General features: G+C 42.1%; 1 protein-coding gene across 2 annotated transcripts in view; it reads left to right on the top strand.

Moving 5' to 3' along the window:
* TEX36 (testis expressed 36) overlaps positions 1-21,635 on the top strand; it is a 238,275-nt gene extending 216,640 nt beyond the window's left edge. For both annotated transcript variants that reach the window (XM_069612206.1, XM_069612205.1), the window contains one exon: positions 21,046-21,635. In XM_069612206.1, the coding sequence (XP_069468307.1) occupies positions 21,046-21,381 (336 nt within the window). In that variant the 3' untranslated portion in view covers positions 21,382-21,635. The remainder of the gene's footprint in view (positions 1-21,045) is intronic.
* The last annotated feature ends 3,692 nt before the right edge of the window (positions 21,636-25,327 follow it).

The following is a 25,327-nucleotide window of genomic DNA, read 5'->3' as shown; positions in this document are numbered from 1 at the left end:
ATGCAAGGGATGTTCTCGGGCACGGGCCAATTAGGAGAAAAAGTTTGTCTATGCAGGATGTGGGACCCAAAGGCAAAGAATTTTACAAAACTACAGAAGAGGACTTTCATAGGCCTGTTGATTGCAGCTTGTCTCGCGATAGCCCAGAAATTGAAGCAACGAGCCCCACCAACGGTACAGGACTGGTTGCAGAAAGTGTGGGCACTGGTAACAATGGAATGCATAACATGTAAGCTCCAGGGAAATTAAGCGTCTTCCCAGAAGGAATGGGGATCAGTGCTTGCGCATTTGCAATCAGACTACATGGCGCAATGGTGCCCGCACAAAATAATAATAATAAATACTTATTCACATCATGAACATTATCCTGGGATGAGAAAGGGAAGCAGCTCTCCCGGAGGTGGTTAGGGGGGGGGGATGTTGGGAAAAGTAATTGGGCCTTATTACGAGTCAGTCGGTCCGGAAATAATGGTGGCAGTAAACCCGCCACCACTGTTGTTTCCGGACCGGCTGATCTCGAGTTCTGCAGGCGGGAGGTGTCATTCCTGCCTGGTCTGACCTGGCGGGTTTAACACCACCCGCCTGAAACTAGGCAGGCAGATTTGGTCCAGAACCTGCTTTATCCTGCAACTGAGACACCCATATTCGCCCAATAACCCCATCCTGGCAGACGCATGCAAAACCTTAACAGATCTCACAGTGGCGAGAAGCTGGGAGAGAGCTGGGATCTATGCATGGGGAGACATGTTTGACGGGGGCAAATTCAGAGACTTTGAATCACTGCAAACGAGAGGGACTCCCAAGTGGTCACTTCTTGTGGTACCATCGACTTAAACAGATTGCCAAGAAGAAATGGAACGGCTGGCCTGAGGAACCGACCCCAGACCCTTTACTACAGGAGATGCACAACCTCACAGATGGCTAGAAACCCGTGACCCGACTCTACAGTCGACTAATGGACAGACCCAATCCCAAAAGTGCAACACTGAAGGAAAGGTGGGAAGCAGATCTGGATGTCACACTGTCAGACAAAGAATGGGAAAGAATATTACTCCACCCCAAAGAGGTGTCCAGAAACACCAGATTCGGGCAGATACAATTAAATGTCCTTTATAGGACATACATGACCCCGCAGAGGGTGGCCAGTTTTACTAAAAAGGCATTGTCGAAATGCCCCTGGTGTGGCAACGATACAGCTGACCTGATCCACATGGATCCTCGACTTGCAGCAAGACGATGAAACTCTGGTCTAGGGTAAAGAAGACTTGAATAGATGCAGGTACAAATGGGACCCAAAAGAATACTTACAAGGTGCCCATCCTAGAGTGAGCAAATATAAGCACGTAGTCAAGTTGATGGATATCTCCTGCATCCTTGCAAAGAGAACCATAGCGATGGCGTGGAAGTCACCTGGTGGCCCGAGACACGAACGCTGGATCAAAGAGTTGGAAAGATGGGCTGAAGCAGAAACCAAAGCCTGGCAAGACGGGGCCAACACGGGAGTAGATAATACAAACAACACCCTCGAATCATGGAAAGCCCTTCTGCGTGATATACACTTCACCGCTGACCACAAGCCCCCCTGAACGAAAAGTCCAAATCAATAAAGCCAAAACATGAGACTTATCTGAACTTTTGGAGATGCCTGATGCGTATCCCCCTAACACCTGAACTTTTATTCCTCTGTATCCCTAGCCCTGATCAGACTCTGAGGACACTATAGCGCAATATGAAGACTGTTTCCATTAACTGTTTGTTATGTTATTATCTGTTAAATGTTATTATTTGTACAAAAAAGTTAGACATATTGCCAATTTCTAATTTGTCACATGTCAAATACCGACCATATGAATAAATGTCAATAAAATACGTTTTAAAAAAAATACCACCCGCCTGCAGGCGGTTGTGGAAACACCGGCACCATCATGAGATGGTGCCGGTGTTTCCACTTCCCCATTCCCATGGAGTCCTGCTGGACTCTACGGGAATGGAGATTTACCGAATTATGCCTCCGGAATTACCGGGTCACTGGGGTTGTAATGCTCCGGTGATTCCGGGAATCACGGAGGCGGAATGGTAATACGAGTCCGGCAGTAACCTCCCGGTTTTTCCGGCTCGGTTACCGCCGGACTCGTAATGAGGCCCATGGTGTTTTTGATATATCATTTGGAAATAATAAAAATATGTTTTTAAAAAACTCTAGAATTGATCAGCAAACGGAAAATAGTTTATTTTATGCCAGGCAAGCATTTTGGCAGAATGGTGAAGAAGGAGTTGACTCTTGCCAAGGAAACTCAGGGGCTATACAAATAGGTCAGTAATCCAAAATATTGTGAATGCTGATGGTGTGTCAGTATTGGCAAATTAAGAGATCTGTGAATGCTTTTAAATTGTATTATGTGCCTCTGTACTCTGAAACAACATTTCTAATGCATGATGAATGGGACTTGTTCTTTGGGAACATTTAATTGCCAGTATTATCAAAGACTAATTGTTTACAACTAGAGGGGAACATTTTAAGGGCTGAAATCAATGCAGCCATTACTCAACTAAAGGGGGACAAATCACCTGGCCTTGATGGTTTGCCAGTAGAGTTTTACAGATCGTTTTCAGATAAACGTACTCCGATATTGTGTAAAGTTTATAATTCTTTGCTGGCAAGGGGTGAATTATGCAAAAGTATGACGGAAGCTTTAATAACACTAATTCCTAAGCCGGACAAAGATCATGCTAAATGCGAGAATTATCGCTCAATCTCACTACTTAATGTTGATATGAAAATTATTGTGAAGATTTATGTAAATAGGTTGAGTGGCTCTATTGGAGAGTTGATTTACACTTCTCAATCCGGATTTATTAGTCAGTGGTGTGGATATGACAGTATTAGGACCGTTATCAACATGAATGGATATAAATGTGGCATAAACTCGAAAGCGGCACTGATTTTGTGGGACGAAGAGAAAGCCTCCGATAGGGCTAACCGTCATTTTCTGGAGTTTACCTTGAAGAAGATGGGTTCGGTGATAATTTTGTGAATATGGTTGATTGCTTGCATAATGGAGCTTCAGCCTGGATCTGGGCTAATGGTATAATTTCTGAGTCATTTAGGTTATATAGAGGCACAAGGCAGGGTTGCCCTTTGTCACCTCTTTTTTTCAATATTGCTCTTGAGCCCCTGATAAGACTCATTAGTCAGGATGCAGGTCTTCATGGGTTAAAGATAGGACCAGTTGAAATTAGGGTGTTGATATATGCGGATGATTTAGTGGTTGCATTATCGCAACCTCAGATGTTGTGCTTCTGAGGAGTATTTTTAATGAAATTGAAATCCTATCTGGTCACAAGATTAATTGGTCAAAGTGTGAGATTTTCCTGTTAACGGACAATAGCGCAATGATTGATTTTGAGGGATGGAATTGTAAATGGTCGGACGAGAGAGTCATTTATTTGGAGATAATTTTAATACGAAATTTAAAAAGATTATTGAGGTTAATGTTGAGTTGGTGATTACAGTTATTAGGAAAGATATTGCTAAATGGAATAGTATTTCTTTGAACAAATGGGGGAAGATAAATGCATTAAAGATGACATTGTTACTAAAAGTGTTATATGTTATTCAATCATTACCATTACCTTTTTCTAAGCAGTTGTTGAACAAGATAGATAAAGTTTTAAAAGAATGTATATGGGAGGATAAAAAAAACTAACCAAATTCTTCCATATGTCTTAGCTCGTGATGTCAAAAATGGGGGTTTGGCTATCCAGATCGTGGTAATATTATAGGGTGTTTGCACTATATTTGGAATGGACTGGTATGAATAGACCGTTTTGGGTGTCTATGGAGGCTTGGCCATTATCTCCCTTCCGACTTACCAGTGTTTATTCTATGTGTAAGGTGCCAAGAGCAATTTCATTTTGGCCTAGTATCAAAATGACCAGTGATGGAATACTGTCATGGTAGACTGAGAATTAACACATTGTCTAGTTACATAAGGAGGTGTCTTTTGTGGAATAATCTTGCTCTTCGATTAAATAACAAGTTGTTGTATTGGAAGAGTTGGATATCAAAGGATATAGTGAATATAGGTGATGTTCTTGAGGCAGATCATGTTGTTAATTTTCAGAGATTGCAGATGCAATATGGAATAGTGAGTAGAGAAAGAGGGATGTTTAATTAATTGAAGTCCCTTTGAGTCAAAGGATACATATGTCTAATGTTCCTTTGGCTGAAAGATCAATGCTTTTTCGGATCTATGACTGCTTACGCAGGATGGTATAAACTTTTCTTAGAATCATGCCTGTTCAGTCGAAGGTAGTTGATGGTTGGGAACATTTAAGGTCAAAATGGTCAGTTGAGTTGAACTGTGAATTATCAAATTGTGAATGAGAAAATATATTTACAGAAGCAACGTTGATGAAATTAGATCTCAAATTGAGGTTGATAAGACAAAAATATTTATGTAGGTTATACTGGACTCCAGAGAGGAAAAAATTGTTAGGTTTACAAGATGATGATCACTGTTGGGGTTGTGAGGATGGGGGTGGTAATCTATTTAAACATGTAATGGGGATGTTCGAGAGTTGCATTGTTTTGGAGAGAAGTCCTTGATCGGGTTGAATCGGTTGTGAATGGTGAGAGTTGAGGTGCCCCAAATACACATTGCTGAGGCTGAGTGGATGTTGTATGGGGAGTGGACCATCACTTGGGGATGCAGGTTGTCAGGGCGCAGGTGATTTCACAAAAACAAATACTAAAAGTATGGAAAACAAGGGAAAAGCCGCAAATTGATGCTTGGTTGAGTGAGTTAGTTGTATTGTCCAAATATGAAAAGGTGATGTTTAGAAGAAGGGAATGCTATAAAGATTATGCCAATATTTGGACAGCCTTCAATGAATTGTATGGTGCATTAGATGGTTGATTCTGTTATGGCCCTTGACTATATGTTTGTGCATTACTGGTAGTAATTTATTGTCTGTTTGTTGCGGTGGGATTCTATTTAATATAAATGGATCTGTTGATTTGTAGTTTTTGATGTGATTTTTGTAATATAGAGAATTGCATTGTATGTATTATTGTTTATTATCTGTTTGTGAAAATGTAAATAAAGTTTTTAAAAAAAGAAAACATTGCTACTTAGCAGAGTTGGAGTTTCTGTGTATTACACAGGAATATAGGGAAGTGCTTGATAAACCTATTAGGGGGTGAGGAGATCATGGAGGTAGTAAAATAGCTGTTGAAAATTGGCTCCCTGTGTCCATCCTATAAGTTGATAGTACTAATAAATCCGGACACGAAAATATATACAAGAGGCCTCACAGTGCTTTAAGTGGGGTAAGAAATTGAGGGGGGGCCCTCGTTTGGGGGCGTGGCTTCCATTGTGGGAGTGGCCTAAAAGTGCACAAATCATGGTAAGGTGCGCAAACAAATATATAAATGTATTTGAGGATTTATATATTTGTTTGCGTACTACTATGGTTTGTGACTTTTCAAGCCTTCTTTTATATACATAGCAATGTTACATATTTCTATGTTTATAAAAGGTGGCTTGTCAGTGCACAAAGCATAGTAAATTACGCACACTTGTGTGCTTACCTTACTATGGTCTGTGTACTTTTCAAGCTGCCTTTTATAAACATAGACATTTGTAACATATGTCTATGTTTATAAAAGACGGCTTGAAAAGTAGGCATCTTTTATAAAGCGTTGAGGACGGACAAAACCCAAGGTGGCTTTGTCCGTCGACAAAGCTTTATAAAAGATGCCTTGAATTGTGTACGATTCAAGCAGTCTGTTATAAACATAGAAATATTTCTACGTTTATAAAAGATGGCTTAAACGTACGCAGTTGAAGGCATCTTTTATAAAGCCTTGCCAAAGGAGAAAGGCGCCTCGAGCTCAGTGATCTCTGCTCTGAGCAGAGATCACAGACCCTGAGGCGTCTTTCAACCTCTGCGAACCCGCGGGCTCCGTGATCTAATCTGCATATTTGATCATGGAGCCCGCGGGTTCGCTGAGGGTCAGTGATCTGGCGAGGGAAAACTAAAGGACTCTAGCTTCCTCTGATGGCCCCTCAGATGAGGGGTCATCAGAGAAAGTTACAGTGACTGACGGAAGTGCCAGCCAGGCACAGCACAGTGTGCCTGGCTGGCACTTCTGTCAGCTTGCCTGACGTTAAAGTGGTGGGCGCATCTCCCGTCGCGGCTGCGGCCGCGGCGGGAATAATGCGTCCTGCAATGGCGTGATGAGGTCGGGGGGCCCCGGCAGGGCCCCGGCTCAGCCCCACTTTTTGGAGACTGCCGGGGCCCGGCCCCGGCAGGCCCCGGCCCACTTAAAGCACTGAGGCCTCACCAATCGCCTTGAGCCACTCATGAATTTGTTGGTGGGCGGAATTGAGTGGGATACATCATGAGATACAAAGAACTAAAATGAGGGTGGTTCTGTTAACATTGGATGGGGAAAGTCTTCCACCAAGTTGATGCAGGTGTGTGTTGGCGGTACTCCATAAATATGGGTTTGTGGTGCATTTGATCAGGGTGATCAAGGTAATTTACGTTACCCCAAGGGCTGGGGTGGGAGTTAATAGAGCTTTTTCCAAATATATAATATACAGTGGTACAATTCACATAGCTTCACCTGTTGTCACCACTAGAGGGAGCTGTAGGGTTAGGATATATAGTGGCCCTACTGTGTGAATGAAAACCTGCTCTTTGGCCCGTGTACACAGGCCTGTACACTAGTATTGAATATTTTAACCAGATTATTGTACATCTTTCAAACGCTTTGCTTTTTAATTCAGAGAATGGACATAAGCTGGCAAAGGGAATTTGTCAATTTTTATATGGCAGGATAATAAATTTCATATCAATAAGAGGATGCTATACAGGGAGTGGGAGATAGGAGGTATGAGTTGCAAAGATAGTAGGAGTTATTTGAAGGACACTCAACTCTGTATTATGGGTCATTGGATGAAACCAATATGTGACAAACCCTGGTTGTCTATGGAGCAGAAAGTGACAGAGAGGTACACATGGGCACAGCTGTGGCCAAAGAGTCTGTGTAACAATCCCATTATTATAACCATGCTCACTGTATAGGATGACATATGAAGAAGGAAGAGTATTGCGTCCTTTCCCTCACCATTCATGATAGTAGTAGGCAATCCATAATTTTCACCAGGTCTACAGAAGCACAAATCTAAACTATGGAAGGCAGAGGATCTGTTTCGAAATGGCTCTTTCAGAAGCTTTTAAGAATGTAATGTTACTTTTTTGGGGTTACTGAGCAGGATAGATTGCAATAATTCCGAATAAACCACTGGGCACTTCATCATACAGTTAAGCCTGGAGGGTCCAGAGATCTAACACCCTTCGAGAAGTTCCTTCAACAGGCAACAACCATGACATGTCTGAGCTCTAATATATATACAATTATTATGACTCCAAGATGCCTGGGTCTTGAAAAATATATAAGCTCTCGGCAGAAAGACTTTGCTCGGGAGATGGACCCACTTGCTTGGCTGGAAATATGGATGAATATATGTAGAATGTCACCCTGGGTGTAGATGCTTGATATCCAATACAAGCTTATCCATAGGTGGTATACAACACTGGCCCTTCTGAACAGATAACACCCACATTTGTCCTCTCTGTGCTGGAGTGACTGTGGGTTGGTGGGTTCTGTGATGAATCCTGCAGAGTCCTCACAGAAACCCTACCTAAAGTCTCCTCCCAGCTGGCCAGGATAAGGTGGCCGCTACCTGATCTTAATCTTGGGGGTTTTACCCAGGATGATCACCTGGGAGGAGAAGGAACCCAGGGGAATAGGAGGACTCTGTTGGATGAGACGCTGAATTTATCTTCCTAGAGGAAGAGACATCAGTGGTGCCAAGATATGTAATTGCTTGTTGTCAGAGTGGGATCTCTTATTCAAAAGCTACTTATTTTTGGGGTTATGAAAACGGCCATAACCAATCTTTTATCCGGCATACACCTCCCCCTTATAAAGTGACCCACATCCATAATGAGAGGAACTCTTGTGGTCAACAAGGGAACCTAAAAAGTGAACTTCAGAGGCATGCCCTTCTAAATTCTGATAAAGCTAACTCTCCTTTGGCTCCAAACCAATCATTGATTCCTTCTAAATTACCTCCTGAAAGTGTAGTTTATAATAGAAGTGAAGTTAGAACATGTCAAAACAATGTTCAGCAAGATGAAGCTAATTATAACATTGGTGATTTCAAGGCCTACAATGGCCAAAGTACTGGGCTCGGCAAGAGGGATTTGGAGGCACTAAACTGCAGGGTGCAGTCCTTTGATTCTAATGAACCACACCTGACAGGGTCTGGTGAGTATAAAGGGCCCCCTCAAGTGCAGATAAAGAAGTGTACACCCTGGTTATCGCTTTTACCATTGGGAAATTAAAGACTCTTTTGACCGGTTGTGGTTTAGTTCAACTTATTACATTTTTCCCTTAAATCGAAAATGCAAATTGATGGCAGTTCATTTGCTGTCTAATGATTATGAACCTGATTGGGTCTAATTGTTCCAACTTAAATATTGTGATTTTTCCTGTGGATTACTTATAGGTAACTGAAAGGTTGAATTCCCTTACTTTCTTGTATTCGTTGCTTAGTGGTCACAGTTTACGTCACTGGGACATTTATTCAGTGCTAGGTTTGTGATATCTTGTAAAGAGAGCGTGGTGCTTTATAGTAACAGGTACGTCACTGGGATATTTGTTCCAAGCCAGTCCATTGCTGGCTGTCTCATTTCATAATGTCTTGTAGAAGGTACTTGATACGTGATGGTCCCAGTTGCCTCACTGGGACATTGTTCAAAGCAAATTCAATGTTGGCTGATTCTGTCTCCCAGCTGATTCTGTCTCCCGACACGTGTTTCCCCGTCCCTTTGGGGGCGGTTCCTCAGGGGAGGGATTTCCGTTACCCTATTCTCTTATTTAGGATACTGGTATTCCTTGAATACGATTTTTTAGTGTCCTTAAAGTCAATTTTCACATGCAGAAATCACTGTTTGGGATACCTTGGGACAAAGTTGTAATACGTATTTAGACACATGGTTTAAGCATTGAGCATTTTGAATAGAGAGTTGCAATTGGCTATATGCACAGCTGGTCCGTACTTACTGATATTCCTTTATTGCGATTTAAGAGTGTCCTTATAGTCTGTGTTCTCAAGCAGAAATTGTGGGGATATTGTGTTCTAGAGGAAAATGAACTAGCATAAGTATGGGATTGCAAAGGAATATAATCTGGTGCATATTATTTGGTCGAAAAAACCGTCTATTGTTGAAGCTCAACACTATTCTAAACATGAGAAATGGAAAGCCTTTCTAAAAAAAAAAGTGGGTGTCATTAATTGATAATTATATGGAATTGAGATTGTTGCTTCTATTCTTATAGAAAGGAGAGGTTCTGGTGCCAAGACTCAATTTAAATCTCCATTTAGTAGCGTGATGTGCTCACCTTGTGGTCTTTTCCGTTTGCTCGTTGTCCGTAGTGAGACTCGCATTGTTTGGTAATACTGTGTTTACGGCGCTATGCATCTTTAGATGCAGTAGCGCCTTCCGATGACGTCATTGCGTGATTCGCGTCATGACGTATTGGCGTGTATCTATCGCGGCCGCCATGTTGGTTTGGGCTTTGTTGTAGTTCAACAGTCTTTGTGTTTATCAATGCTCTAAATTCGTGTTTACATTTCATTTACATCTCCAAACTTATCATTTTGCATTTGTTTAGTTAAATAGGTTGTAATTCAATGGCCTTATTGAATATGGGCAAGCTCCTTTGGATTATATTATATGATAAATTGGTATGTCGCCCTGAATGGTTAATCCAATTAAGAAAAATTTGCATTTTGGGCGAAGACAAAAAATAGAAAGTGATTTTTATGTCTATTTTTATTTGATTAATTATTTGTGTTACCTGTGGGAAGAGGGGCTGATATACAATGATAATGTGCTGTGTAGTCTGCTGTATGGGGCAGCTGATCTTTACTAGGCATGATGAGGAATAAATTGAAGTTTTTGATTTATTTTCATAAAAAGTGATGGAGTTCTTGGTCTGAATTTAGACCTGTATGGCATGTATCCATATTGCATATCCATTTAGCTTCTCGTTGGCGTAAAATATGTTCAAGATTTCCTCCTCTCAGTGGTGGTTTCGCTTTCTCAAGGCCAAACAATGTTAGGTTGTTGAGGTCTGCATCTTCATGGTGATTCATAAAGTGTATTGCTAAGGGAGACCTAATATCTTTGTTTTTGATGGATCTAAGTTGTTCACCGATCCTGGTTTTGAGTTGCCTGGTTGTGCTTCCGATGTAAAATTTTGTACATTGACATTTTATTGCATAAATTACAAATGCACTGTTGCAATTTATGAGTTGCTCAATTTCTTTGGTTTTGCCTGTGGGTAATTTTACCGTTTTCTTTCCGTTGTCCGAATAATTGCATATTTGGCAATTGCCACATCTATAGTTTCCTTTGAGAGGTGCCTGTAACCAGGCTATCGTCGTTGTTCTTGATTTGTTGGATGGTGCTTGGAAATCTGACAGACTTAATTTGTCTTTTAAACTTGGTGCTTTTCTGAAAGTTATTGTTATTGTTGGATGTTCGTCCAGTGTACCATGTAAGTCTTGGTCTATTTGTAAAATATTCCAGTTTTTGGACAGGATGTTTTTGATTATGTGGTTATCGGAGCTATATGTGGTAATAAATCTGGTCTTGGGAAAGTGAGAACCTGTCGTGGCAGGCTGTTAGGAGAAGCAGTAGGTGGAGTAATGGTCGACACTCCACGTTGCAGTGGCAGCAGAAGTTGCAAGAAGGTCAAGACGCCAGAGCCACCGCTGTGTGTGAGGCAGATGCCAGCTTTGTGAGCGTATATGCCCTTCAAGACACTGTATGGAGGGGTTGCGCAGCGGAAAGCGTTGTCTTGGGAAGTTTTCCCCCTGAGGACTTTGTATGCAGAGGTGGCGCGGTGGGAAGCGTTTATTTTGAAAGCTTACCCCCAAGTAACGTGTGCTCCAGTTGCAGGCGAGCACAGAAATGCTGGTGAGCGAGGAACGCTCCTTTCCCAACCAGCGTGTGCTGCGGGAACAAGAAAGCAGTTTCTTACCTGATGACGGGAAGCGGAGGAAGCAGAAGACAAGAAGGCAGCTGAGCAAGCGGACGCGTATGCAGCACCCGGTGAGTTCACTAGTTGTATGTGACCCCGGAACGCTCTGTAATACCTTTGAATAGAAAACTAATGTAAAGAAGCAGAAATGGCAAACGAAGGATCATTTTGCATACCAAACTAAGGCTTACCAATTAATTTGGCAGAGTAAGAACAGTGGGGTCAATGGTAATTGTGAAGGCAACAAAAAACATCATTGCCAAAGCCAAAAGAGGGCAAAAGTAAAATACATTACTAACAGCCAATGTTGCCAAAACCTAAAGAAGGCAAGTAAGAAACAAACCATTGGTAATCCTATTGTCACAGAGAGGAAGAGGCAGTAGTGTATAAAGACCCAAACAAGCAGTGTTTAAGGCACAGAGCAGCAAGTGTGATAAAAAGCAATTGTCTGCATTTGGATGGTGCAAGAAGTGGCAGAAGTGCTGCCCTCCTAATAGCCAGTGTTCAGGAGGAGAGGAGCATAATCTGCCTTGCAGGTAGCAATCCCAAGGGTGGAACAAACAACATCTGTGTGTTTTGTTTTCCAAGCAGAAGTAGCCCATATTGAAGTTGTTGATACTAAAATTGTTAAAAACCAAAATACTTTGGGCCTGATTCATGGAAGTGTTTTATAGTGGCGCAATCCCATAGGAAAAGATTCCATGATTCAGGCCCTTTGTTGTGGCCGAAGAGCTGCCTTCTGATAACCAGTATTCAGGATTAGAGGAGCATAATCTGCATTTCATGTGGCATAAACAGCACCCATGTGTTTTCATGTTTTATTAGAGGTGTTCATTCATGAAGCTGTTGAAAGTTAAACAGACTTTGTTAAGTTGTTACTGAGTGAACTTTACCACAGAAGTACTTGCAGTAGAGTAGAAGCTTACTAGTCCTGGCAAGTGTAAGGAACTTTATAGAGTTAGGCTGGGCAGGTGAGTGGACTAGGCATAAGTTGAGCAAGTACTACGTTGTGGTTAAAGACTGTGGAGAAGAAGTGGCAAAGCCACTACCTGATGTTGTGGATCATTGTGAAATCATCCTGACAAACTATTTATTTATGTTATGTTATGTTATTTATTTATTTGTAATGCGCCGGTAACTCGCGTGTTTCGGAGCGCAGAGACATGGACATGAAGGCAAACAAAATGGGACGAGACAGTTCCTAATGAGATCGAAGGTTTAGTGGGTCAAGGATGGCGAGGTCAATTAAAGAGATACATTTTCACTAACTTACGAAAACGTAAGTAGTTGGGTTCTTTCCTTATGTGGACTGGCAGATTGTTCCAGATACCTGCTGTAATGACTGGGAAGGATTTTCCCAGTCCAGACCTACGTTTGTGTGGCATTACAGCGATCCTGTTTTGATCCGAGGATCCTAAGGCGCGGCTTGGGACATAAGGATGTACTTTCGATTTTAGGTAGCGTGGTGCCTTCCTGGATGCATCTGTGAGCTATTGTAAGCGCCTTGAAGTGGGTTCTACTCTCCACTTTGAGCCAGTGTAATTCCTTCCTGGATTTACTGATGTGGTCTGATTTGGATTTGCCTTTGATTATCCTAACTGCGTTGTTTTGGATAATCTGGAACGCCTGTATGCTTTTTTTGTTGGCTCCTAGCATAAGTGCATTCCCGTAGTCTAGACGAGAGAGGATGGTTGCTCTGGCCACTATGGCGCAGTTGTTCTCTGAAAGGTACGGTCTAATGGTTCTGAGGAGTCTCAAGTAATAATTGCATGTTGTTACTGAGTGAACTTTACCACAGAAGTACTTGCAGTAGAGTAGAAGCTTACTAGTCCTGGCAAGTGTAAGGAACTTTATAGAGTTAGGCTGGGCAGATGAGTGGACTAGGCATAAGTTGTGAAAGTACTACGTTGTGGTTAAAGACTGTGGAGAAGAAGTGGCAAAGCCATTACCTGATGTTGTGGATCATTGTGAAATCATCCTGGCAAACTATTTATTTATGTTATGTTATTTATTTATTCATTTGTAATGCGCCGGTAACTCGCGAGTTTCGGGGCGCAGAGACATGGACACGAAGGCAAACAAAATGGGACGAGACAGTTCCTAATGAGATCGAAGGTTTAGTCCGTCAAGGATGGCGATGTCAATTAAAGAGATACGTTTTCACTAACTTACGAAAGCGTAAGTAGTTGGGTTCTTTCCTTATGTGGACTGGCAGATTGTTCCAGATACCTGCTGAAATGACTGGGAACGATTTTCCCAGTCCAGACCTACGTTTGTGTGGCATTACAGCGATCCTGTTTTGATCCGAGGATCCTAAGGCGTGGCTTGGGACATAAGGACGTACTTTCGATTTTAGGTAGCGTGGTGCCTTCCTGGATGCATCTGTGAGCTATTGTAAGCGCCTTGAAGTGGGTTCTACTCTCCACTTTGAGCCAGTGTAATTCCTTCCTGGATTTACTGATGTGGTCTGATTTGGATTTGCCTTTGATTATCCTAACTGCGTTGTTTTGGATAATCTGGAACGCCTGTATGCTTTTTTTGTTGGCTTCTAGCATAAGTGCGTTCCCGTAGTCTAGACGAGAGAGGATGGTTGCTCTGGCCACTATGGCGCAGTTGTTCTCTGAAAGGTACGGTCTAATGGTTCTGAGGAGTCTCAAGTAATAATTGCATGTTTTTCTTTATGTATTGAGTCTGGGCTTCTGCTCCTAGTGATGCTTCCATCATCATGCCCAGGGTTTTACTTTCTCAAGTACTTTGATGGTGACGTCTTTGATCTTAAAGTTTGCGTAGTCATGGGACAGTGAGTTTCTGGCTTGGGTGGAACCGAAAACCATCAGCTCGGTTTTGCTGCCGTTCAAACACATCCAATTGGAATCCATCCATTGTTCAACGATGTTATAAATTCTGATTAGATTGTCATTGTCAGTTTTATGGTCCCCGCTAAGTTCCAGTACCAACTTTTTATCATCCGCATAGTTGGTAAAGAATATATCTGCATGATCTAAAATGTAGCATACATATCTAATGTAGAGGTTGAACAGCAGTGGGGACATGCTGGCTCCCTGAGGAACCCCGCAAAGGATCTCTCTTTCCATGGAGAATTTGTCTCCCCAATGGACTCGAGATGTCCTGTTTTTTAGAAAAGACATTTCTGTTGCTATTCATGAATTGTGGAAGTGTTTTTGGTTCTTCAGACGATGTGTAGAACTGTTCGTTACCAGTGCAGAAACAAGGATTATTTTTTTTTAGCTGTTGGAAAAGCTCATTAAGATACTTTTAGAAGAACCTTATCATCAGCACTTGGTTGAAAACCGGATCTTTCTGAATTATGAACTGTTACAAATTCCTGCTTTGAATCTGGGGTAGGGCATATTACCAGTATCACAAGAAGAAACAGTTACTGAGTTTGTTTGACATAACTGTTGTTTTGTTATATTTTTCTTTTATATGTTTATTGTATGTCTAAGTGTGAGGGACAGATTCTTTTGATTAGAGTGTTTCCTTTGGTTATTTTGATAGGGAGGGAAATTCTCTTTAGGGTATGAATAGTGGGACGTTTATCAAACACTTTTAAGTTAATAAAATGGCATCTTATGAAAAACCTTCAAAAAGGTGTCCGCCACACATTTCTGACCCCTCACAGTTTTTTTTACCATATTTTGTTTGATTGTCCGGCCCTGAGAGGATTTGGTTGGAGGTTAGATCAGCCATTGCTAAGATCTTGGGGAACTTTGTTCCTGCAGATCATGCCTTCTGCTTGTTAGACTACTCTGGGGACTGGCAAAAGTGTGCCATCTTGAATGTTAGGCTGATGTGGCTAACCAAGTTGTGGGAGACGATTGCCTTGGAAAAGATTACACCTGCACTGCATGAAACATCTTTATGGTTCCTAGACATTTGGTCACTTGTTTGTGTTAGTATCCAGCAAAGGTCAATGAGCTTGTAAAACAAAAACTCATTGCTCCTCGACCAGGTCTTACCTGCTCAAAAAGGTTCCGACCTCTGTGGCGTCCAGAGTTCTTTCCGTGACTAGCCACCATGAAAAGGGAGAAGGGACTACGTGTATGGCTTACATGAGGACTCATTAGGGAAAAACTCTGGTAGAGCAGTCAAGCAACTGAAAAATGTTGGGGTGTCATGCCAGAGTGGAAGAATGGAACCTTCGGTCCCACAATGGAAACTCATAAGTCTCTGCTGGTTCTTGGATGTCAGGGTTATAGGAAGGCGGGGTACTAGAACTAGGCTGGGAGTGAGGACACACAGGCTTAATTGTGTGCAGGCAGTTTTAGGTTGGCAACAAAGGAAACTGCATACTATGTTCCTTAACCATTCAATCCAGAGATCTGCAGTAGCCAGCTCACAAGATGGAGGATTGAGCAGTAACCCAGGGCAAGATGGAGATTCCCCTAAGTAACATTCTACAATGGCATGTAAAGGACAGGTTGGAGATGAACTCTTTTCCCAACTGCCTTTCATCCTAATTGTCATGAGAAGAAGCCATGTTTTAAATTTGCTCCTTTGAGGCCTACCTTTGGAAAGTGACCAGGACAGATGTTGACGATTTAGGAAGATCAGCTGCAGCAACTATTTACCGGTGTGATCGCTGCAATTTGAGAGCTAGTTTATGATTATTCAGAATTTCACATTCGTTTTTTATGACTGGATAACTGGCTCGAACTGATTTTCAGACGTTCCTTTTGGTACTAGCATTTTATGTACAGCATTTATATAACGCAAAGTTGGTGAAAAGGAACAACCTTCTATATAGAGAACAAGACAGTCATTTGTTACCCTGAGGTATAGTACACGGGATAGCTGAACTATTTAAGTTCTGCACTTGCTTTCGCATATAAAAGTAGACGCATTCTGAAAGGCTCAGCGATTTCACTCAAACGTGTTGCCGGCAAGATACACGTATAAAACTAAAGTTAACTGTGGAAAGCACGCTTGTCACTAGATGGCGTTTGAAGTTGCGACTCACGCATACAATGCCTCATGTAAGGAAATACAGTTATTGTTAAAGTAAACACTTACCTCTAACAGATGAGATTACCTGATCCCGCATAGTGGTTACATTAATTAGCGCCACCAAAGTTATTTTTTAGCTCGTTGCTCCTCTGAGAGCTCTGGTGGCCATTTTTCTTTGGCTCTAGGGTAGTTGTAGTTTTTTCAGATAATACTGCAGTAGTTCTAGAAGAGAAGAGTACAGATTAGGTTAGTTAAGTTTTACCTTTAAAAACACTTTGGAGAAGCAGTACAATTAACAAAAGTAAAGTTTAAAAGAGTGAGTAGGACACTAGTTCGCTTTAAAGGTTGCTGAGATAAGAAAAGAAAATACTTGCCTGAGGAAAAGCAAGGTTATGAATTTGCAAATACAAGACTTTAAGAAATAAGACTTTTCTGCTATGAAAATTGGACAGGAAGTTATAAGAAAGGTGTTTCAACAACAGGAATACAGAGCATACAGTGTTCTCCACATGCAACTACAACTGAATATAATCCTCTAGGCATAGACAGAGGATACATAGGTAATACTTGGAGGGAAGAGAGGAAGGTGGGGTGCTGAAGGTGCTTAGTAATAACATTACTTAATTTGTGTACGGGGAGCCCAGCAGAGAACCAAGAGGTGTCTTTTGTTATTTTATCCAATTCCCCTTTCCCCCAGGCTGACCTAAACCTTGTTTGAATTAAAAGATCAGTGGGACACAGAGCAGTCATGAGGCACTGTGGGGTTCAGCAGCTTCTACAGGGAAAAAATTAAGAGGTTCCGGACATTGAATTTGTTTCTGAAGTTCAGGGAGGAGATACCCCAAAAGCTGGTCGTGAACAATGACTACCTACTTGCTTACTGCCATACACTACTCCAATTTATTTTGTCACACAGTTCCTATACATCCGCAATGCTTTTTAATGTGTATGTTCGGCATTCCAACTATTTTGCCTATGCAAGCACCACACACAAGTAAAAATGTGACAGGAATCCTCCATTAATCAAATGTGCTAAAAATCTAAAATCTTCCTCTCAGCCATAGTGGTGTCAAGGAATTCCAGTCCATTTTGATTTGCTCTATCAGAAGTGGCGCAGTATCCCGGCCAACGCAATTTGCGTTACCGCATCTCGGTCCGGGGCAATTTGTGCCAGTTCCAGAGTTGCAGGGGGGCTGTAAATCCCCATTCCCCATTGGGTCCATAGCAACCAATGGGGTTGGGGGTGCTATTACCGCTGGCAATAATAGCACCAAAAACGGGCAGTAAGTGGACATTTTTACCTCCAGCTTTTTGCTGGAGGTAAAACTCCAATTTACCACCTAACTCGAGATTGGGCCAACCCTTAAATGCGGCAGTAATAGTGTTACCGCCGGATTTAAGGGCTGAGGCCCGACAAACAAAAAGTATCTGTCGACAAAATGTACTCCAACTGCCACCAGACTTTTTTTGGGCATGGATAGGAATACAGCTGAAGGAAATAGTGTAAAGTATATGATTAGCGCAGAAATCGTCTTTATTTTGTAAATCTTTACTAAGCTCCAAGCCTTTCAATTCCATTTGCATAACCTAATGGGGTTTCTCACCTTTACATTAAATAAGCCATACCTTCATGGAAGAAGCAGTAATCGATTCTAGAATCTTGCTTTGTAGTCGCACTTTACTTCTTCCTTAAATATCTTTGAACTATTTCCAGAATGTGGTTTATGAATGAGATTCAATTTTCGATATTGAGATTGTCTTATGTGAGACTTCTAAAGGTCAAGCATCCTAATTGTGATCTTCTATTTATATAACTGAAATGCCCCAATAGGCTCCTGCTAAATGTCAAAGATCACTAGCAGGGACGCCTGCGCTCCCTTTTCTGTTACCTTGTAAACACATGCTTTTCCATCCCATATGCCCCTCATCTAAGTCGTCACAGTATCCATCTTTAACTATAACTCAAACTCTTGAGTTTGCTTTTGCTCCTGGAAACATTGAAGAAAGTCGACCATTGGATCTATCTGCTGGAATCAAATTTGGAATTCTCCCATTTTTGCAGGTCTACACAATGCATGGTACCTTCATATGTATGCTCACAAGTCCCAAGTTGGGTTCCATCCATTTTATTAGCCAATCAAGCAGGAATTCAATATGTTATTGTGGGCTGTTCTTAATTTATATTTAATGTGTGACCCAGGCTGGTATCAGCCATTTCAGGTGTGTTATTTGAAATAACAATTTGAGAACTCTGACCTATACTCATTTGCAGGGCTTTCTTTGGTTATCCGAGACTCTTAAACGTTAATCACGTGCCTTTATGTGTTTTGAACCCACTCATTACTTTTGGTATCCTTAGAATATGAGTTGTGGATACTTTACTCAATATATTTATGATATTTTCTGGTTACAAAGCGTAAGGGTTAAGTGCTTGCCACTGACAACGGCCAGACTACATTTTGCTAAATTAAATCCCCAAAAGACTGACTCAGCCCTTCATCCTTCTGAAGTTAATAATTTGAGTACCTTTAACTTGGGTAATAATAATGGCGGCACTTAGAAGCTCTGGAGGAATCTGACATGAAGCCTTAAATAAAAACCTGAAGATGTTGATATTCGAGCAACCAGGTGGCAAGATATTCACCGTGAGATTGAAGGCATGTTGGTACTTTTGTGCAGGGGGCTCCTAGCATTTCCAGGCAAAAGTAAATGTTTGTCATTGCTGACTACACTGGCTCTACTCCCATATACATTCACACCACAGAATCGAAAGTAAGACAGCATTACTCACTGACACAAAACGTTCAAGGATTTTGGGCAGTCAGTAAAAGTGACTATTGTTTCTATATCACGAGGTCAGTCTTACAGAGCGGTCTCAGGTTTCCGGTGGCAATCAGTAAAAACTCCAGCCAGTCCTGTTTTGATTGGAATTCTGGTCGTGTTCCTAAATTTAAAGGGGACAGAATAAAACTACAAGTTCCAGAATTCAAAGGGAAAATAATCACGACTGTATGGCCGTCTCGCACCTGGCCACGCGAAACTTGAGAGCTGTACCTTATACGGCCTCATTCCCAGTTCTGCGGTGCAGTAAAAAATGGTGGTAATTCCTCAACCTCCATTTTTTTGCAGTAATAGAATTACTGCCATGTTCCCCGCACGGCCTAATTCCTCCACTTTACCTCCAAAAATGTGCACATTTACTGCACGTGTTAAATCTGCCAAAATCCTCATGGAGTCATACAGACAAAAAAATGGGGAATGTCACCGTTGTCACCCCACTCGTAATCCTTCAATAAATGTGTAGGACCAAATGGCAGTAACAGGAATTGAGTTTGACAGTTATTCCTTTGAAATACTGCAAAATGACTACCAAACTCTTAATGTGGTCCAACGTTCTGTAAAGAAAAAGACAAACAGCTTCATTTCGAATACGGTGATGCCATGAAAAATGGTGGAAATTCCGTTAGTGTCTATTTTTGGCAGTAAGAGAATTACCACCATGTTTATTGCACTGCTGAATTCTGAGTTCGCAGGGGAAGTGGCGGATTTACCTCTAGCATGTATCTGGATCATCCACTTTACCTCCAAAATTGGGAGATTTTCTGCAGCTGTTTTACTACTTGTGGTAATTCCACTAAAATCCCAATGGAAAGAACACTGCTATTACGCCAATCGTAATCCCGTAGGACATTTGCGGGACAGAGTTGCTGTAACAGTAATCCAGTTTAGCAGTAATTCTGCAGGAAAAACATTGTATTATCACCAAAATCGTAATGGGACCCAAAACCCCCAGTTAGCCATGTTGCAAAAATGAGAATTATATTTGAATAAGAAGTTTCCTATGTATTGCGTCTGACCGTAGATCAAGTTCTTACTTAGAAATAGGTAGTGAGAAATGTGCTTAACCTAGCACATACATGCAGGACACCTGTATCTGGCAACAGTCGTCAGGCAAGGCAGGTTATTTCTTAGGGAATTAAGGTGTGTTTATGGGACATACATATGGTTGCATTTTCTAGAGGAAGAAATTACTGAGTCATCTCACCGCAGAATGTGTGTCGAGGCAAACCTAGAGTCAGTCCAAATCTATGGGAAACGTTGTGAAATCTGCGGAATCGGAAATTCCATAGTTGAAGAGGGGAAATCTGCTGGAATTGTCCAAACATATCTGCAGGCGATTTCTAAAATGTGCAGAGACATTCCAAAGTCTCTGCTCATAAGAAATCAGCATGTTCTGCTGGAAAATCTGGCACGTAGTTTTGGACTGTCTCAAAAGAAATTAAGATAGGGATGTGCCCATTCTTTTGGAAACACAAACAAACAAGTCAATCTTTGCAGAGTATTTTCTCAAAAGACATTGGTGTGCCTGGCAAGTGTCACACACAGTAAATAAGACACCATGTGGAAATTAAGAGAGCTTGAAAAGTGCAGTTCTGATTTCATGTGATTACAATGATCATGTGTGTACTATGAGTATAGCTTTCCGGCTATGCATTTGTCTTTGTTTGTGCTAGGAACCGTATTCTTGTCATAAACATGTATCATTGATATGTTTTAAAGATGTTTGGGAATGGCAGTTTACACGGTGCATAGAAATAATACACTTCAATGAGAAAGAACTTTACAGTGGTCTGCACATTTTGAGTGTGCAGATATTTTAGTCTATAATCCCCATCCGTCCTAGCCATCATAGTCAATGTGGTCAATGGTAGGGCTCATTGTCAATAATATCTAGTGAGCACCAGATCGCAGACCCTTTACCTGCATTAATGTGAAAATGTTTAGTACGTTATTTATTTTACATTGTCCGTTTGAATTCAAGGGCAATTTTGTTATTGAGGGCAGAGGGAGAACAAAAAAATGACCAATAGCTGGCTATGAAAGATAAATAAATGCGCAGAGACATTTAAATGCACCAATTCTAATTGTTTTCTCAATTCTTCCCAAAGGGCGTCGGGCGCAAGAAGGCTGACAAAGGGAAAGGGGGGCAGGCTTCGCAGAACTTTGTTCAGTGGGCTCATGACGTGCCTCCAAAAGCAACCACCTATCTTGATGGGTATAGCAATTACCAAACATCCTACCTCAACCCACAAGTTTTGGCCTGCCCCTCTATTTTTGGGCGCTACCCCAAATCTCACCTGGTGCGGTCTTTTGGCATTGCCGCCCTTCCTGAGAACGATGTTGCACGTTCTGCGGACGCCAATATTCAGACTACATCAACACCACCCAATGTTGAACCTGTTTCCCATTCATGCTTTCCTGACTCCCCAAACCACCCCCAGTGAACTCTTCCTAGTGTGTTCATCATTATGAGTAATGTGTATAATGTAAGCAAAGCACGACTAGCTCTGCCTCTAAATGTTATTCATTTTCATTTTAACATAGCCTGACTTTATCATAATTGTGTTTTGTACACTAAGCAGTTGAATTTGTACGTCAATATGCCACTCTGTAAACGGCCAAAATTGTAAAATAAACTGATTTCTACTTATAAAAACATTCTCTGTATTTATCGAAAAATAAAACCGCTATTCAAGTATTGCATTGTGTTGCGCAATTATTTATGCTAGTTTAATATTAGATTATAGCTACTGTAGTTGATTGAAGAATCACGTTTAATGAAGGTATGCTAGTAGAATGTTTTGGTTTAATGATTACACTCTGCAGATGGGTGCATCTTGCAGCTCACAGTTTTTTGTTTTTTTTTTAAATATTTTTTTATTGGTTTTACAACATGAACAATCAACATAACCCGCTCCATCCCCCCGCCCTTTCCCCCCCAGAATGTCCACCGTTCTATTTAGCTTCTGTTTGCAGAGTCAGTGACTTATCTGAACATATCAAGAATTCTAATTGTATGTGGGCACCACTGTTCCATATAGTCGCTTTGTAGGTAGTCCAAGGTGTCCGACCAATCCTCCCTGAATTTCTGATAGTTCCCTTGTAGGTTGTATGTCATATGTTCCATTGTTATATGGTACCATGCTCTTCTTATCCAGTCTATTGCAACGGGCGGGGACCGTTGCTTCCATTTTTGGGCGATTTCCAACCACACCCCAACTAAAAGACCCATGAAGTTTCTTTTCTGTGTTTTGGAGAGGGTTTTGTCCTTCGGGTTCCAAATCCCACATAGCCACACCTCCTCCCCTGAGTCTCGGCCCCCTGGAACATTGAGCTCATGTGGTCTTTCACATCTGTCCAATATTGTTGAAGCTTTGGGCAATCCCACCAAATGTGTCTCCAATTCCCTTCCCCTCCACATGCCCTCCAGCATACATTGGGAGAGTCCCGGAACATTCCGTGGAGCCTCTCTGGGGTATAGTGCCATTGTAGGAGAATTTTCATCCACATTTCTTTCGAGTGGATGGCCCTCGGTAATTTAGATATCATCCCCCACGTGTATTCCCACTGTCCCCTTGGGATCGTCCTTCTCAGGGTTTTTTCCCCACCTCTTAATATATTGCCAGGTGACCTTTTCTCCTACGGAGTTGATGAAACCATATGTAATTGATACAAACTTTTTGGACCCGTCGTTTGACATGGTGTATTGCTCAAATGGGGTTAATTCTCTGGTGGCTGCTTGTCTTATTCTCGGTGTGTCTAGCCAATGGTACAGTTGGTCATATTTATACCTATCCGTCCCCTTCAGGTGCAGTAGGGTCGTGCAATCTTCAAAGGTCCTTATTTGTTGTTCCTGATACAAATCCCCTACCATATTGCAACCCGCTTCCTCCCACTTTTGGAATGTCTTATTCTCTAGACCTGGTGGAAATTCTGGGTTTCTAAATAGGGGCATGAAAGGGGCTGGGTCTTTAGTTAGTGTACCTTTCTTAGTTACACCGTCCCATATTTCCAATGATGCCTGCATGATTTCGCTTATGCGTAGATTGGGATGTCTGTGTGTCTTTCCTGCCCATAGCATCTGTCTTGTCGGGGCGTTCGCCACTGCCCTATCTTGAGCAACCCACAGATTTTGGGACTCTTCCAGAATCCATTCCTTCAGGACCCATAATTGGGCTGCCTCATAGTACCTTCTAAAGTGGGGTAGAGCGCAACCCCCTTCTTTTCGTGAGGCTGTTAGTACCGAGCTTGAAATTCTAGGGGTTTTCCCTTGCCAGATGTATTCCTGGACTGCTTTCTCTAGGGATTTGAAGAACGCCTTCGGGAGTCTTATTGGTAGGGCCTGAAATAGATATAAGAGTTTGGGTAGGATGGTCATTTTGACGACCGTTATGCGCCCCCACCATGATATCGATAACGGGTTCCACCTTTCCATGTCCCGTTTGACTTGTTGCAACAGGTTTGGGTAGTTTTGGGAGTATAATTGCTGTATTTTATGTGTTAAGGTGATACCCAGGTATTTGGTCCCTGTCGTAGCGATTTTTAGTTGGAGAGAGCCTGCTACCGATTGGATTTGGGTTGTGTCTCCCGCCAGTGTCAGTAATTCGGATTTGTGTCTATTTATCTTGAGGCCGGATATAGAGCCATAGTTGTCTATCTCCTGGAATGGTATAGGGAGAGAGTTTTCGGGATCTCTCAACGTTATTAACATATCAGCATATGCCACAGTTTTGTGGTTAATACCTCCCATGTCTATTCCCTTTATGTTTTGGTTGTCTCTTATTCGCGCTAGCAGTGGTTCCAGGAAAATTGCATTTAATGGGGGGGATAGTGGGCAACCTTGTTTCGTCCCTCTCTCGATTAGTATTTTATTAGTCAGGAACCCATTCACCGCTATTCTAATGCTGGGGGATTTGTAATTGGCTTTTATCATATTTATGAATGTTTCTCCTATGCCCATTTTCCTCAGTATGTGGAATAGGAGGGACCATTCTACTCGGTCAAACGCTTTCTCTGCGTCCAGATTTAGTATCGCTGCCCATTTTTCCTATCTTTTCCATGATGTGGAAGACCCTCCTAATATTATCGTGTGTTTGTCGTCCGAGGACGAAACCAGACTGGTCCTGATGGATCAGTTTAGGTAGCACTTGAGTGAGTAAGTCTGTAGGCCAGGATTTTAGTATACAGCTTGGTGTCTAAATGTATCAATGCTATTGGTCTATAGGAGGTCGGAGACTCGGATCTTTCCCCTGTTTGTGTATCACCAGCATCTTGGCCTCGTTCATCGTTGGGGTGATGTCGTGTTTTTCTTTGAAGGAATTAAATAATTCGGTCAAGGTCGGGGCCAGTATGTCCCCATATTCCTTGTAGAATAGCGCCGTGTAGCCATCAGGGCCCGGGGCCTTGTTTCTGGGGAGGTCTCTGATTGCCTTATTGACCTCTTCAATAGTTATGTCCCTATCTAATGTGAGTTTTTCTGTGGCGGATAGCACTGTAAGGTCCACCCCCTCCAGATATGTTTTTTTGGAGATTTTCATCGGGATGGTCTGTGGAGTACAACGTTCTGTAGAACCACACCATTATCTCCCCCATTTCGGTTGTTTGGGTCTTTCTATTCCCTTTATCGTCGCGGAGGGCCAATATGGTCCTATCTAGTTGCTTCCCCTTAAATTGTCTAGCTAGAAGTTTATCAGCTCTGTTGGCCTTAGTGTAGTACCAATGTTTAGCCTCAGTAGGTGCCGTTCTGCCTTCTTAGTGCAGATCGCTTCTAACTGACCTTGGACGTGCCTCAGGGCTTTTTGTAGCTTTATAGTTGGTTTCAGCAGTATTTCTGCCTGAATGCTCCCAATTTTGGCCTCCAGCTCCCTCTCCCACTGATAGTTGAGCTTTTCTTTTTGGGCCTTCAATGCGATTAGGTGTCCCCTGGTTACTGCCTTTAGAGCTTCCCATTGTATGTCAGGGTGGTTATTAATTGTAAGGTATTCAGTGATTTGTTCTCGGATTTTATTCCCCATTACAGGATCTCTAATTATGTCCTCTGGGAGTCACCATTTCCATAGCCCAGGCGTCCGTGGTGTTAGTGCTATCTCCGCCCACAAAGGGGCGTGATCCGACAGTGATATGGACCCGATATCTGTCTTTCGTATTTTGCCCAGGATGCCCGGTGAGGCCCATAGGTAGTCTATCCTAGACATTGTATGGTGTACATGTGAATAGTATGTATATCCTCTGAGATTAGTATGTATGTGTCTCCAGATGTCCCCCAGAGCCATTCTTTTTTAGGGCCTCAGAGGGAGTGCTTTGCCCCTGCTGTCTGGGGGTCGATCCGTCTAAAGAGGGGTCCCATGCGATGTTCAGGTTTCCCCGCAATATTATCTCCGCTGTGGAGAA

The sequence above is a fragment of the Ambystoma mexicanum genome, chromosome 8, assembly GCF_040938575.1.
Source record: "Ambystoma mexicanum isolate Mex_15411 chromosome 8, UKY_AmexF1_1, whole genome shotgun sequence".
NCBI classification, from domain to species: Eukaryota; Metazoa; Chordata; class Amphibia; order Caudata; family Ambystomatidae; genus Ambystoma; species Ambystoma mexicanum.
This window is presented reverse-complemented; position numbering and strand designations above follow the sequence as displayed.